This window comes from Tenrec ecaudatus, chromosome 1 (genome assembly GCF_050624435.1).
Source record: "Tenrec ecaudatus isolate mTenEca1 chromosome 1, mTenEca1.hap1, whole genome shotgun sequence".
Classification (NCBI taxonomy): Eukaryota; Metazoa; Chordata; class Mammalia; order Afrosoricida; family Tenrecidae; genus Tenrec; species Tenrec ecaudatus.
Window position 1 is genome coordinate 71,495,821 of NC_134530.1, and position 17,016 is coordinate 71,512,836.

At 46.8% G+C, this 17,016-nt stretch overlaps 1 protein-coding gene across 3 annotated transcripts in view; it reads right to left on the minus strand.

Moving 5' to 3' along the window:
• MKNK1 (MAPK interacting serine/threonine kinase 1) overlaps positions 1-17,016 on the minus strand; it is a 51,756-nt gene that overhangs the window by 8,517 nt on the left and 26,223 nt on the right. For all 3 annotated transcript variants that reach the window (XM_075555739.1, XM_075555745.1, XM_075555749.1), the window contains exons 3-7: positions 16,472-16,569; positions 12,386-12,465; positions 10,724-10,797; positions 6,354-6,458; positions 1,544-1,599 (exon numbers count right to left, since the gene is read on the minus strand). In XM_075555739.1, coding sequence (XP_075411854.1) covers positions 1,544-1,599; positions 6,354-6,458; positions 10,724-10,797; positions 12,386-12,465; positions 16,472-16,569 — 413 coding nt within the window. The remainder of the gene's footprint in view (positions 1-1,543; positions 1,600-6,353; positions 6,459-10,723; positions 10,798-12,385; positions 12,466-16,471; positions 16,570-17,016) is intronic.

The following is a 17,016-nucleotide window of genomic DNA, read 5'->3' on the forward strand; positions in this document are numbered from 1 at the left end:
AAGTACGCTGTAAACCAGAAGCACTGGAAAGGGGAGGGGGAGTTGTGGGGTCAGGCTACCTTTGTTTTCATCTAGGCCAGCCATTCTCACCCTGAGGGTTGAGACCTCTTTGGGGGTCGAGTGACCCTTTCACAGGGGTCGCCTAAGACCACCTGAAAACACATATTTCCGATGGTCTTAGGAACCGAGACACTGCTTCTCTATCCGTCTCCAGGCGGGTCCGCCCACATGCAGATACGCCCACATCCGAGTACCCGGCTTGAAGACTGTTACCTATGCTATGCCATGCTTCCAGACAAAATTTCATTGATTTATAATTAGAAATAAATATTTCACAATATATAATTACATACTGTTTTTGTGATTAATCACTATGCTTTAATTATGTTCAATTCGCAACAATGAAAATACATCCTGCATATCAGATACTTACATGACGAGTCATAATAGTAGCAAAATGACAGTTATAAAGTAGCAACAAAAAGAATAAATACACGAGGAACGGTATGAAAGGGTCATGGCACTAGGAAGGTTGAGAACCACTGGTCTGGGTTCTACTATTCAGAAGCTGAGTGACCTTGAGCAAGTTTCTTAATCCCACTGGTTTCCTTATCCATAAAATGAGGGCAATAAGATCTACCTCATTCTTTTCTAAACTCTAAATGCAACAAGGCACTTAGCACAGTACCTGGCACAATGCAAGAGCTCAATAGACACTAGCCACATCATTATAGGTCACAAATCATAAAGTTCTGTGCTGGAACCACTGAAAGGAACACATAAGCTTCTTATTTGAACCCACACATTACTGTTCCCCACAGGAGACTTGTAAATGGCGAGCCGACTAGTCGATCTGCTAGAAGCCATTCCTTAGTTATGAGTCGTAGTTTGATCCAGTTCAAGACACGCTCTCTCATGCACACACAAGTGTCTATGCCCACGGAGGTGTGGACACAGCTCACCCAAGCCCAGAGCACCCGAAACTCTCTGAAGGAACACAGGGTTTGGCCACTTCATCCGCACTTATGGAAATACAAACATTTCCATGTGCGAGTCGACTGTGTTAGGGCAAAGTTTAAGGTAGGCTGTATTCGCTGAGTACCACTCATGAATGTTTAAATTTTAATGGCCACCTTTGGAAATAAAAATGGAAGTAGGAACCCCTTTGGAGAACTTGCTAATCACGGCAACTGGGGAAGCCATCTGGCACCCATTCTGCAAGAGGGCCTCATCTCGGCAGCACTAAGCTTCCTTGAGGTGGAGTCGCTGTTGACAGCTCGCACAGAGTGCTGTGAAGGTGGGCACACTGGACTGGAAGACATGGATTCTGGCCGGTCTCACAGCGCTCACACACTTGGGCTTCAGTGGCTCACACTGAAGACAGAGGCCACGGCATAAGGATGGCCCAGCTTGGAAAGGAGGGCCGGCTCAAGTTGGTGTCTGAGGCCAAGAGGACTGCCAACAACAATCCATACTGAAGGAAAGAGGGCTTCCCTGAATCTGTCCACTGGTAAAGCCCCCAAATCAGAGCCCAAGTAAGTACCTTTTCTGGAGACTCACACAATATATTTTCTGGCTTGAGATCACGGTGAGCAATGCCTGAAATGACAAAGGGCAAAGAAATGGTTAACACATGCACACAATTATCAAACATTCCACACACAATTAATTTTTTCCAAATGCTGTTGTTCGCAGATTAATTCCCAATTATGGTACATTAAAAAGTCAACGAGCTGCAGGAGGCAGAAGCAACCAGAGACACAGACCAAATGCACAGTTGATTCTGCAAGTTCTTTTGAAGCGGGGCTTCAGAAGTCTGGCAGGGATAAGAAGGGCTAAATGAATCCCAGTCACAGGCCGGCCTTTCAGTGCTGCAGTGACAACCGAGAGGAAGGACGTCTAATGCAGAGCAGAGCATGCTGCAGTCAGTGCTGGGACTGCAAGGCAGAAATAATTAGCGCATTGTTTCAGAGCCTCTCAGGGGGTCCCGCATGCACGACTCTACCTCGTTCCTTCTTGTGTGGCCGATTTAAAAAAAAAAAAAAAAGGATTCCTCCAGTGGGACTCCCTGAATGTTCAGGGGATCAAGTGTTAGTTACCAAATCTCCCCAAAAGCTGTGAGATCCCCTCGTTTGCTCTGCGTGGCCAAGACAGCCCCACCAGAAGCAGAGCCTGGACTGCTCTGGCTACGGCTGCGACTCCCTCTAGCCTTTTTGCCAGGACTCTCTCCTGAAAACCAAACCAAATCTCCTGCCGTTGAGTCCAGTCTGGCTCAGTCACCTTTCCTGGAGTAGAAAGCTTCATCTTTCTCCCAAGGGGCCACGTCACCAGGACCCTGATGATGCTGTGGATTAGGGGTTGGGGTGCTAACGACAAAGTTGGAGGTTCAAATCCACCAGCCACTGCTCAGAAGAAAAATGAGGCTTTCTCTCGAAGGAGCTTGCACATAGCAGCTCACTTCACAAGGGGGTAAAAGCTGCTCAGCTGGCCAAGAAGCCACTGGGGAAAGCCATTGTCCAAAGTAGGGGTGGGGAGCATCCGGCCCTTGAACCGTGTAAGGCCCAAGAAATCATCAATGCCAGTTAACATCACAGGCCTCAACAAAAAGAAGCAGTTCCTGCCATCGTATAGAGGGTGAGTCAATTAAGCGTTTGACCAAACATAGCGGGTTAAATTTTAGGTGATAATATTGTATGGGCCGAGAATAATGCAATGCATATCCAAATGGCCCTTGGCAGGAAAAAAAGGTTCCTCACCTCTGGTTGAAGTCATAGACTCCGAAGCTTATTTGGCCTACTGCCCCCTCTTCAAGGGGAAAAAAAAATTACTCAGTGGCTCCCTGACAGTTAAAAACTTTTGCACTAAACCCCAAATCCAGGATAAAGTGTAGGCACTGTTTTTTTTGCAGCCCCTTTGGGTCATTCCAGAGTCCCCTAACATTAAACTCGCTGCCACTGAGTGGATTCCAACTCATTAGCACTACCCCTGTGAGTTTTTGAGACTGTTATAACTCTTTATAGTAGTAGAAAGGCTCATCTTTCTCCACTGAAGCAGCTGATGGTTTCAAACTGCTGACCTTGCGGTTAACAACCAAACTTGTAACCACTATGTCCCCAGGGCTCCTGGTCTGATCAAAGACAGGGCCAAAAACAAATCAACTGGTTGGCCATCGTGTCCTAGAGGCTGGCTCAGAAGCCTCTTTCCTCGGGCAGAATGCACAGTGCAGATGCTGCAGATCTGGCTGGCAAATAAGAGCCGGTGGCTGCTCTCAGAAGTCCTGGACAGTGCAGAGGAGTCTGGGGGAACGAGAAGAGTTGGGAAACGCCGAATCTGTGTTAATGAAACTTGCCCTGAAAAACATGGGCAGTCTCTACTTCCCCACTGGGTGGGGAGGGCTCAGCCCACCTGAGGCGCTTCACTGGAGGAAAAACCTGAGCCCGGGCAGGCTAAGTAACTTCATCAGCCACCTAATTGAATGAGAACCCAGAGCAACTGGGCCCAGGCTGCACAAATTGAGTCGGGCTGCGGCCCGCTGCACTAAAAGTGAAAGATATTTTCCATTACAGCAAGTGCTCCCACAGAAGGATCACGAGCCACACACGGAGCTTTACTCTTCAAAGGGGTGGCAATGGCCCACTCGTCCCCTGGCCCAAGCGCGCCGAGAGCCAGGCTGTGTAATAACGGGCCGGCCTGGGTGAGCACACCAGCCATCCAGCCACCTCGCTTCATTTCCCAGAGGTTAAGTGGCAGTGTGGCTGGTATTTAAAAGCATGGAACTTGTTTCAAGGCTGACCCATTCTTGCCCAATTCATCTTCTCAGCGTGAAGTTATTTAGAAAACAACCAAGTTCAGCTGGAAATCGTTTTTCATCCCCTCCAACTTTCAGGCACTTGGGCGCCTGGCCAGCGACATGTTAACAGGCACTTCAGAACTCCTACGACACCACCAGCCGTTGTGCCCTTTAGTGCATGCTTGTAAAAAATAAATAAATAAATAACACAAAACCACCTTTACCCTCCTCCGAGGTATGGATCTTTTAAAAAGAGTGACCCAGTTTTGCAATGTACAGAGGCAGCTTGGGGAGCAGTTGTAAATCTCTGTCAGGTCGGTGTTACCTACATGCATCCCCGCTCTCAGAAACAGAAGGGCTGCTATTCATCATGCTGTGGAATTTCCATCCCAGGTGCAACTCCAGCCCCCAGCATGGGTGCTGGCAGGACGGGGATCTCTTTTCAGCCATGGAGGACACCATGAACTGGAGCCTCCCCACACGTGCACACCAGGCTGTGCTCGGCCACACGGGGTCACCACGGGCCTACGCACTCCTCACCAACATGGCAGCCAACATGCATGGCAGCCACAGGAAGGGAGTTGAGGCGCCACAGTAGCTTCCTCCACTCAAGCTCCACTCCCCACCAGACAGAGGCTGTGTTTCAAGGGAATGAATATTTGGAATAAGGATGCCTTCTGTGTAGTAGTGGCAGATGAAAGTGGAGAAACTAGTGTTTATAGGAGGAACTACTGTGGTGCCAGGCATCAGGTTGCATCTATGGTGGTGGCCTGGGTTGTTGCTGAGTTGATTCTGACTCATAGTGACCCCCTGGCAGTAGAATAGAGTGCCTGCAAGGTTTTCTTGACTCTTTATGGCAGGGCCCAGATGGGGTAGTGGTTATACACTGGGCTGCTAACCACAAGGTTAGCAGTTCAAAATCACTAGATGCTCCTCAGGAGAAAGATGAAGCTTTTTACTTCTGTAAAGAGTTGTCGTGTCAGAAACCCCAGGGGCAATTTTGTCCTGTCCTGCAGGGTCGCGCTGAGTCGGAATCTGCTTGATGGCTGTGAGGTTTTCGATGGCCGTGAGGTTTGAGTCTAAGAATCCTTACAGAAGCAGATCACCAGGTCTTTGTCCGGTAGAGCTGCTGGTGGGATCAAACTACTAATGGGACACCTTATGTTCCTTTCGTCTCTGAAGGGGCTTCAGAAAAATCCCAGAGCTTTTCACTCCATTTTCTCACAAACTTTTGGAACTACCCATTATTGCAAAACTGAGTTTCATATAGATGGAGAAGGCTTAGACTAGTGCCTAGCCCGTCAGTGCTGTGTAATATTTGCAGCTGTTGATGAGCTCATGTTTCTTACTTCTCACCACAGCTCTATGGGATGGATAGGCATTACTATTGAGAGAGCCCATAGCTAGAAAAAAAGGGGAAGCCCGAATTCTCTTTGGGAATTAAACTGTAATTAGCTTAAGCAAATTTAAAAATGGAATCAATATTCACATATACTTATGGGAATGTTAAAAAAAGCCACCTAATTTACAAAGAGATTTAATTGACTATAAAAGGAGTGGGATGATACACTGAAGTATAACTGAAGTAAAATTCAAACATCCCTCTCCCCGCCCCAACCGCCCAAAAAAAAGTCTATTTCATCAAGTCGATTTCAACTCATAGGGACCCTGATACAGGGTTTCTGAGGCTATACATCTTTATGGGAGCAGAGACTCAACTTTCTCCCGCAGAGAGAATGGTGGGTTTGGACCACTGACCAGACGGTTAGTAGTCCAAGACTTATGAACAGGACCACAAAAGCTCCATAATTCAAAACATCAGCAAGCCACTAGTTACCATTGTGACATTCAACGGATATCTCAGGTGAGCCACATTTCAAGAAAAAGCACTTTTATCGTGAGAAAGACATAAAACTATATTTTCATTCCAATTTTGAAGACCAAAATGATACATCTAAAAATATGAGAATTATTCCAAAATATGTATAATACCAAAATAAAGAAGAAGAGCAACAAAAACCCAACTTATTGCCAAAGAGTCAATTCTGAGTCATAGTGACCCTAAAAGACAGAAAAGAACTGCCCTTTGGGTTGCTGAAACATGAACTCGTTACTGGGACAGCCTCATCTTTCTCTCATGAAATGGCTGGTAGGTTTGAGCCATTGACCTTGGGACGCAGCTCACTGCAGAGCCCACCCCAACACTGAGGGCCCTGTATTTATAACAGAATGGTGATGCTAAACATAAGCTTGACATTCTTCATCAAGAAAAAGAAAGATCATCTGCATACAAATATATACTCACTCACACTTGCTCAATATGAGATTTATTCTGCTTCCTCTCTGCTCTTCCTCCTATTTCCCTGATCTGGTTTACAGTACCAACATCTACTAACCATTCAAGCCAGAAGCCGATGCTGATTCATCCTGGACTGTCCCCGGACCCTCATGAATGGCCACTTTTGAGTCTCAAGTTGCCTGGAAACTGCTCCATCTTCTGGACCAAGCACTTTGCCTGGTCTGCCCAGTCCAGTCACAAAGGCAAAGACAAAATCAGGCTCACCTTTGGTGTGCAGAAAGTCAAGGGCAGCAGCAACATCCCGTACCACTCGGCTGGCTTGGAGCTCATTGAAGTGTTTCTGTTTCTGGATGTGGGCCAGGATGGAGCCTGGGTGAGAGGGGTCACAAAGGAAAGACTTTTCATTTCTAGGAAGTAACTAACTTCTTAGAGGTGAAGTTTCCACAAGCTTGGGAGCTTCTGAAGGGCAGGAATATAGGCCTTTTCAGGGCTACCTGTCCTTCAAGGATCCCTAGTGGTTAGGTTCTTAGCTGCTGACTGAAAAGTTCTTAGCTGCAAGCAGCTGAATCCACCCCGTGGCTCTGTGGGAGAAAGAGCCAGCTATCCGCGTCCACATAGACAACAACCAAGAAAGCCTGTGGGCAGTTCCACTCTGTCACAGGGGTCCCCGGGCCATCATGGAATTGACTCCATGGCACCTAACAGCAACCATGTTCACTGGCCAGCACCAAGCCTAATGCCTGGCATAGAGGGGGTGCCAGCTGATATGGCTGTTGAGCAAATCTGATCTCCTATCTCCTGGGCTTATGTGAGTATGGGAGGAGTCCAGAAGGGAGAGCTCTGAACTGCTCTTCAAACAATCAAAAGGATTAATACCACTGAAAATCATGAGGCGCTAAAAGAGAACCCACATGAGGTTGAGGGGTAGCACACGTCTTCCTCTGCATCTGACCTCAGGTCCCAACAGGGCGCATGCCTTCACATGAAGTGCTACACATTCTCCACGTATGGCAAAGTCTAGAAAGAGGGAAAGGACCGCTTTCCTCCCTTAATGTGCCCATTTATTTGTTAGGATTATTATTTTATTAAAAATGCCTAACATTTTTTGTGTTGTTACTATGTGCCAAGTACTACGCAATATTGTTTCAATAAATTACCTTCCACTTACCACAGTTGTACAACATGGGCAGCACAGTTATTTCCATTTTGTAGATGGGGAAATGGGCACCAAGAGCGTTTATGCAACTTTCCCAAGATCATGCACTAGGAGCACTTAGGCTGAGCGAGTCTGATTGAACCTGTTACTAACTGGATGGAGGCCTTCTTGTCTACCTGCTGTCAAGAGGGGTTTCCCTGAGCCAACCACACTCTCTGGCCACTGAGTCTAGCCTCAAGAGACGTACACTCTAAACCCTGTGGCTACAAGTGATTGCTACTGTGTCTAGCATTCCCAACAGGTCATTCATGGGGCAGACATAAGTCTGAATGTATGGCTTGGCTCCACGTGGTCTGACTATGCTCACTGCTGGAAGAGTTTCTAGGTTGAAGGTGTCATCTTTGTGTCCTGAAAATGGCATGGTGAGAAGATGAGAGAGGAAAAAGAAAAACTGCCAACAATAATCCACTTACTGAACAATAAGAAGACCTTACTATGCTAAGTTATGTTCCCAGAAAACTGGCTCTTGACTAGGCTGCTAGCTTGTTCTACTGTTGAGCTGATTTCCAAATTTATTAACAAGGAAGGTGATCACATATGTTTAAGTAAGCCTCCAGCATGTTCAATTATTTTGATAACCACAAGTTGAGGTGGTAAACACACTTGGCTACTCACCAAGAGACTAGTGGTTTGAATCCACCCAGAGGTATTTTGGAAGAATGGTCTGGAGAGCTACTCTCCAAAAGTCATCCATTGAAAACCTAATGGAGCACAGGTCTATTTTGGCCCATGAGATCCACTGGTTGAGCCTACAGGCACTATGCTAAGCATTTCTCATGGATTAACTCCGTGAATCTTTGCTGGCATATAGTGAGGGAGGTGCTCTTATTAGCCTCATTTTAAAGATGAGCAAACGGAAAGGTTAATGATTTTCCCAGGGTCACACAAGTAATAAAGGAGCTAGCTGTTAACCCCATTTTGTTGGTTTCTAAAGAACACATTCTCATAAGATAGGTGGGATAAACAATCTGGAGGAGAAGACAATGGGACTGATGGTTCCGGAGGCTCATGGGAGAGGGGGAGGAGGAGGAAAGGAAGAGGGGTGCCAACAAACCCCGGGACAAGGGAACAACAGTGATCTAAAATCGATGGCAAGGAGGGTGTAAGATGCCTAGTGGGGCTTGATCAAGGGCAATAGAGCCGAGAGAAATTACCGAAACCCGAATGAAGGCTGAACATGATAGTGGGACAAGAAGCGAGTAAAAGGAAATCAAGGATAGAACTAGTAGGCAAAGGACATTTATAGAGGTCTAACTACAGGAATGTACATATGTAAATATATGTATATATAACGATAGGGAAATAGATCTATGTACATATATTTATTTGTTAAGTATTAAAGCAGCAAACGGACATTGGACCTCCACCCAAGTACTCCCTCAATGCAAGAACACGCTATTCTAATAAGCCGGCATTCTGTGATGCTCACCTTCCCTGACATGACAACTGAAGACAAAATAGGTGCATAAGCAAATGTGGTGAAGAAAGCTGATGGTGCCTGGCTATCAAAAGATATAGCATCCAGGGTCTAAAAGGCTTAAAGATAAACAAGCAGCCATCTAGCTGAGAAGTAATAAAGCACATTAGCCTGTTTGACCATGAGGTATCGATGGGATCTCAGCTAGACATAAAAGACCCAAAACAAAAAAAATCATATTGATGTGAATGAGGGGGAGGGTAGAGTGGAGACCCAAAGCCCATCTGTAGACAATTGGACATCCCCCTTATAGAAGGGTCACAAGGAAGAGACGAGCTAGGGTACAGTCAGAGTGTAGTATAGCACGGATAAAACATATAACTTTCCTCTAGTTCTTGAATTCCCCCCCCCCCCCGCCACTATCATGATCCCAGTGCTACCTCACAAATCCGGCTACATCAGAGCATGTACACTGGTACAGATAAGAGCTCGCAACGCAGGATGGATAAACCCCTCAGGACCAACAAACGATGAGAGTAGCGATACCAGGAGGGTAAGGAGAAGGTGGGGGAATAAAAGGGGGAACCAATCACAAGGATCTACATATAACCCCCTCCCAGGGGGATGGACAACAGAAAAGTGGGTGAAGGGAGACAGTGGTTGGTATAAGACACGAAAAAAAAAAATTAATAAATTATCAAGGGTTCATGAGGGAGGGTGGATGGGGGGAGGAGGAGAATAAGCTGATACCAAGGGCTCAAGTAGAAAGTAAATGTTTTGAAAATGATTATGACAACATATGTACAAATGTGCTTGACACAATGGATGGATGTATGGATTGTGCTAAGAGCTGTAAGAGACCCCAATAAAATGATTAACAACAACAACAACAACAAAAGAACACATCCTCAAGCACCAAGCATTCCCATTTAGCCTTCTACTCAGTTCTGGACGCCACCCCCACCCCAAACCTTTGCCTTTCAAATGTGTCCTGGGGTATGGTGACCAAAGGCCAAGGGGTATTGAAAAGTAAGGATGCTAATTTGAGGGCTAAGGTGCCACTGAACCAAGGCATAGCATCTTCAATGGCCTTCTATGCACGTGACAGTTGGACATTAAATAAGAAGACCGAAGAAGCATCCATCCATTTGAATTATGGTTCTGGTGAAGAACACTGGAAGTACAAGTCTGTCTGGGAAGAAGTACAACCAGAATGCTCCTTAGAAGCAAGGAAGGTGGGACTTCATCTCATTTGTTTTGGATATGTTGTCAGGAGAAGGACATCAGGCTTAGTAAAACAGAGGGACACCAAAAAGAGGAAGGCCCTTGACAAGATGGATCGAAAAAGTGGCTGCAACAATGGGCTCAAACAATAAGAACAATTGTGAGGCAGAGCAGGACCAGTGCAGTGTTTCATTCTATGTGGTTGCTATGAGTCAGAACTATCTTGACAGAACCTAACCACATCATCCCCTTCTCTACATCAGCAGAGCAACTTAAAACGTTTACATCAGTGATAATACATGTGGGGTGATGGCAGTGGTGGTGGTGGCGGCCCAAAGCAGAACCTCTCCATGGGAAGGGAACATTCTCAGGCCTCCTTTCTATGTGGGTCTGTTGCCCCTTCTTCCCTCCCTTCCAGTGAGCCTTTCTAGATCTTTCAATGCATGCGAGAGCTTCCACCCCATAATTAATTTAGCTAAGTAGTGAACATGTCAAAATAGGGGATTGATAAATTGGTGACTAAATGTATCTATATATGACTCCTATTATAATGAAAAGGCATTTATAGAATGCCCACACAGGTGACATTCTAAGCTCTGCAAAATGCTAATTATCATCCTTCCCTCCGGCCTCCCTTCTCCAGAATCAAGGGCAGTTTTTAAGTCCTTCATCCTTTTTATTAGCTTGACTCGCTTTAGAAGTCTCTGGGATTCAAGATGGATGATTACCACCCTGCGTCTTAATCAGAAGTCCACACACATACTCCACAGTAAGTACCTCCTTGCAGTTTCTCAAAGACCAAGTAAAACCTTGCATCATCTTCAAAGAATTCAATCAGCTCCAAAATGTTCCTTAAATTGGGGAAAAAAAACAGGAGGAGGGGGTTAGACAAAGACAGAGGAAAGGCATCATGTTAACGTCTGCTTACAGATATACAACAATCACAAAAACCATACACAACACCCTGTAGCAGGGCAGACATCAACCGAAATCAGAATGCTTATTAAAGACTGGTGTTTGAGAAGCAGCCAATGGTGTTAGCAAGATTCAGGTCACCTTATCTTTCCATAATGTTTAGTCTCTGGTGTTTTCTCCAAGTCTGTGCTGTCAAACCCCAACCCTAAAACCCACTAGGTAGAGTTATAAAAAAGTCCCGGTCATATTAAACTGAATAAAATCTGCAGCGACTGGAAGCAATTGCGGCTAATAACACTGAATAGTAGGTGTGTGTCCTGGAGGCAAGCAGCAAATAATTACTTGCCCTCCCTCTTGCCCATAAATCATGGGGCAGTATTTACATTGCCTGGAGAAAATGGAAACATCTGTCAAATAGACTGGGGCCTAACGTGGGCACCGCTAGGCCCTCACAGCTAAGCGCTGCTTAATGAAACGCTGCGTCCCTGGCCGCGGTGGCACTTGCGCCTTCCCCGGCGAGCACTCTGCCTGCCAGAGCACTACAGTGCTCTGCCAACAAGGTCGTCTTGTAACTCAGTAGGGAAGCCACCAGCCTGGATATCGGAGGTGTTGGGGGCCATTTTCTCTTTTAAAGAATGAAATAAACCAAGTAGACTCTCTAATGCTGAGCTAAGAAGCTGCAGGGCTGAAAATAAAAATCTGTCCCTCATAAAAAAGTGCTGACCACTTTGGGAGACACCATCAGGCGTTTACTAGTATGAAGGCGGCCAAATAAGATGGCCAGAATGGCCTAATTTGAGAGAAGGCTGTGGAGGCAGCGTATGGAGTTAAATCAACAGCGGCCCCCATCCTCCCAGCTTAATGACAAAGCCATCAATACCAGGCCACTGGCTCCCTGCTGACCCAGCCAAGCAGGGAGGGAGAGGGGGAAATCAGAGTCTTAGAGGTGACCCTGATTTAAAGCCACCGTGGGAGAGTCATGCAGTTGGAGCTGGCGGTGGGCTAGACCCACTGGACTAGACGTTACCTTGGCCCAGTTATTAAGCAGAGGGGGTAAAACCAGGCTTCCCGACCCTTAGTGTAGCTGCACATATGTGAACAGGCTAGGGCTGGAAAGAGTAGCAAATACTCCGAACAGTTCTCAAGATCTATTTCCTTAAACTTAGCCTAGTTACCCCGGGCTCTGGCGGGGCAGTGGGGGGGTGGGGGGGGGATGGGATTGGATGATTCCATCTTTTGTGTCCCAAACAGGCCACTGAGTCATCTCACTCTTCTAATTTGCCTAAGCTGCTGACATTCATACCATTTTAGCCCCAACAGAAGAGGGGCCCCTTGGCTGCTGCTTCTCCCCCTTCTTCTCTTTACCAGTGAAAGCTGAAGGCATTGCGAGCCCTTGTGCAGGAAGGAGTGAGAGCGAAATGCTGGGGTCAGGAGACAGAAAGAAGCAACTGCTCTTTCTGTGGCCAAGCATCACCCCAGGCCCCCCGCCCCCCTAAGCACCGAGGGACCCAACACTGTACTCACTTGTTTCCTTGACACTGATAGAGTGTCTCCACCTCTCTAAACACTCTACTCCGACTGTGCCCTGCTTGCTTTTCGATGATCTGTGGGAAGAATAAGAGTTGGCATGTGCATTACTACCCCACCTCCATGACCTGACAGGCGTCTTCTAGGAGACTGCAAGGCCAAATTCAGTCCAAATACAGGTTCAGGTAGAAGTCTGGAGTGGGCTTTGGTGCCGCAGACACTGTGGGTCTGTCAACAAAGCAACGGACTGGCCCAAAGGCTTTCCAGTCCAGCTGAGCCTGTTTGACTCTGGCCAAGCCCAACAGCTAGAAAGCCTATGAAACACCCAGGGGAAACTGAGGCAGCCAGCAGCTGAAAAGCTCTCTACGAGAAAGAATTACAAAGCTCCCCTGAAGGAGCTTCTAGCTCTGGAGGAAGAATTGGGGACTGGAGGACACAGGGGAGAGGAACTAAAGCTTCCAAAGCTCAGCTCCAATGCCACTACCACAACCCACCCAGCAGGGAGAAGCTCTTCCCCTTCTGGAGACACCGTATTAAGGGGCTCCAAGACACACACAATCTCAGTTAGCCCTTATGACCAACCAAAAGACAGGAAGAGGTCACACATTTTCCCTACAGCTATGCTAAATGACACGGCAGGCATTCTAGTCCAGAGCTGACACCAAAGACATTGCTGTCCTATACCTGCTTATACTCTACACAGATTCTCTTAAAATGCCCTGCGGCTTTCCCTCTCCTACAATGCTGTGGGCTGACTCCCGCTCCTCGCCTTCTCTGGGGATTGGATAATGAGCCACCAGATTCGTAAGTGGTTGATGCGGGGTCTGGTTGATTCGGGAAAGCTCTCTGGACACATCGAGGGCCCCTGACCGCTCTAAGTGGAACCTGTGGGGAGGTCTTGCAGCTCCCAAGTGCCAAGTGGGCGGCACAAAAGATTCAGGCTGCCCCTTCTGCAGGGAATACTGCAGCAAAAACATCCAACAGTCATGTTCTCAATTAGGCCCATGTCTGTTAATAAATAGCTCTGGGCCCATTTTTTGAAATTGGGGAAATGGAGCATTGAGAAACAGAAGCTATTTAACTCATTCATTCACCAGGCATGGTGCCGTGATGAGGCTCTTCTGGCTTGTCTTTGTAATGCCTACCAAATGGGTAGAACGATGCCCATGTGAGGTGTTTGTGACCCTCCAAATGGATGGGCTAGCTTGCTAATAATGTAAACAAGGCACATAGCACCCTTGTAGGGTGAGACTAATGTGCACGGAACCCTCAGATGGGGACTGATCAGTTCTGCCCTCCTGCTTGGTTTAAAATGAGCCATATCACTACCATCAAGGAAGAAAAGCCAGGAGTGGAGCATATCCTCAGGATCCCTGCACCGCACTTCTTTGATCCAGGACACAGGGAGCTGTGACACCAGACAGCGGCACCAAGTAATGGCAGAGCAGAACCAAGAGCAGAGTGGTAGGCTTCCTGGCCCAAAGTGAGGAGCTGAGTGCCTTTGGGCTGGTGGTTTGCTGGCAGAGTAGGTTGTCTCCTGGCACTTAATTGGCGGAGTTAGAGCTGAGTGTTTCCTGGCCTCAGCTTACTGACCAAGTGGGAGCTTAATTGGCTGAACTGGACTTGACCAAGCAGGGCAGAGGTCAGGAGGCTATGGGGCCAAGAGGCGAAGAGTTAAAAGAGATTTGTGACACTTAACCCAAGCAGACCACAAGGTTGATGGCTTGGGCGTGCCTGGGAACATGGCTGAGAAGAGGCCGCGCCAAAGAGCATTTTCCCGAGAGTCCTTGATCCTGAATTGTAACTGAACTAGTTACTTCCCAAATGAGCTCCATGATCACAAGTGGCCACTGCCGTAATTCTTGAACCCGCAGAGAAGTAGAGTGCGCTCTGGGAGGAATGGTTGATGTGAGAACTGGGAAAAAGGTTGGAGGGTAAAGGCATGTCTGACGTCTGCCTCATCGGAATTGGTCTTGGGCTGCTGCTCATGGTGACTTTCCTCCTCCTCACTTGTGAAGTTAGAACAGGTCAGATGCTGCCCCGGTGCCATTGCTGCACCAGGCATTCCAGGTCAGAGTTAGGAAGGACTTTCTCACAGGCAAGCTCGCTAGTCTCTGTGCATTATGAAGGCCAGCAGTCTCAACTGAGGAGGCATCATCGTGTGCTGACTAGCAGAGATGTGGAAGGAGAATCTGGACAACAATTTGATGAACTTACAGAGCAAATTCAAGACCAAATTATTTTGAAATTGAATTCCAACTCTGAGACCCTAAGATTCATCAGTGGCATGCTTTTGGAAAAAGCTTTCGTAAAAGAAAGCACTATGGAGCCATGCTGGGAGCAGCAGCTCTAGGATCTAGGAGTTCTCAATAAGGAGGGAGACAGGAGACTGGCCTGCCAGAGCAAAAGGACTGCAAGCAAAGGTCCAGTGTTTACTCAACAATGTCAAGGAGCATGGAGGAAGTGCCGGTCATCCTGTGAACCCATCTTGAAGAAACAGATCTGACATTCACAAATGCTTTGAAAGTTAGTTTACATTTCTAGTTTTTAACCATTCAGGCATATTTTAAAAAGTTACTTCTAATTATTGCTAATGTTTCGAAAAAAGAATTGAGGGAAAGTAGTGCTCCAGCAGAAAAAAGGAAAAGTGGTTTCTTTTATAATCCATAGCTGGGACTGGGACTAGGATTGTGGGCAGTTGATTAAAAATACAACAAAATGCTTCTTTCAGGAAGCTGGGCTTGTCAGTGTGAAGCAACCCTTCCACCTGGTGGTGCCTCAGGTGGATGATCTGAAATAAGTGTAAGTTGCTCCTTTGGATTTAAGACCTTTGCTCTGGGAGTGGTTCTCAAACTATGGTGGTACCACAGTCACCCGGGTACTTGGTAAAACTACAACTCCTGATCAACCATCCCAGGCCTGTGTGCTATATGCACTCCACAGATGGTTCTGCTGCACACAGAGGTTTAAAAGGGCCTCACAACAAGGGGGTTCAAATTTTAGTACTAGGATTACCTGAAGAGTGTGAAAAAACTCATACTACTGGGCCCATCCCAGTTTCTGATTTAGTATGTCAGGATTCCAATTCATAGCAACCCTATAGGGCAGAAGAGACCTGCTCTATGGGGACAGACTACCATGGAGTGGCTGGAGTTTGGGAGCGCCATTACACCACTGGGCTGTGGGGCCAGATAACAAGCTCTCAGGTGATGCTGATGTGGCTGACCTAGGGACCACAGGCTGTAGGAAGCACTGCCTTAGAGTCATTCCTTGTTCCACATGGAACAGGAACTGGGAGTACAGGGGCTAAGTGAGATATTCCAGGGATATGCTCATAATTAAAGGCAGGAATGAGGCTACAGCCACCTCTCTTGCCCTAAGCTGGGTGCTCACATTAAGCTTTGTCTCCCATCAGCACAATGATGTTCATCACATGGATAGTGATTTTTTCATTTGTAAACTCTATCTCGGTCAGTTCTATTTGGTTTTCATCTTCATAACCAACACCAAGACAGCAAGGGCAGGTATTATCATCTTCAACTTACACATGTTGGCGCTGAGGATTATGGAAGTACAGTGACTGGCCTGAAGTCTCACGGTGGTAGTTTGTCACAACAGACTCAGGTTGTCATTAGGTGCCTTGAAGTCAGCTCCAAGCGATGATGATCTTAGGCACAACTGAACAGAAGGCTGTGCAGCCAGACACCATCTTCATTGTGGTTGTTCCCAATATAATCCCAAATCTGGGTGTCCACTCCCTGACGCTGACGTTGTCAGAAAGCAGCAACTTGAGTGTTCTAAGCACTTTACACATAGAACTTTATTAAATCCTCATGACAATTTTTCATGGGTTCAATTATAATACCCGTTTTACAGATGGGGAAATCGAGGAACAGAGATAAGGTCTTTTGCTCAAGGTGATACAGAATGTAGAGGAGTCAAGATTTGGAGCTAGTTACAACCACTCTAGAGGCCCCATTCGGATCCAGCCATGATGGTGACAAAATAAAATGTGTCTGGATTAGGACAGGCCAGCAATGACTCATTTGCCAAGTAGAACCTGGCCCGAGATGAGACACTCACTTTGACGGCATACTCTTTGCCATTCTGCAGGCTCACGGCACCTTGAACTTTGGCATAGGCTCCCTCTCCCAGCAACTCGGAGGTCAGCTTGTACACATCTAGAGGTGAAATGGATGACAGGAATAACAAGATGAGTCAACCCTTTGCAAGCTAAAATGGAAAGACGAGTTCTGTCACTCAGCTCCCCTGGTGTGACAACAGCACAGGCAGAGCAGGCCCACGATGACACTGTAGCACTCTGCTGCAGGAAGGGAGACCTACAGCTAGGCCAGTCAGTGCAGATCTGCTTCTCAATAAGACCTCCAGAAAGAAATCTGATTTCTTGTTTTAGAGACGAGATGCAACAGTTTCAATTCAGCACACATTTCCTGAGCACCTACTATTGTGCCAAAGAGTACACAGAGTGAACCATAAAATAGGTCTGTTGGGGGTTGAACTATGTCTCCCGTCAAAATATGATCATGTCTTAACCCTGAGTACCTGAGAATATGACCTCATTTTGCAGATGTAATTTGTTATGTTACAATGAAGTCATACTGGAGAAG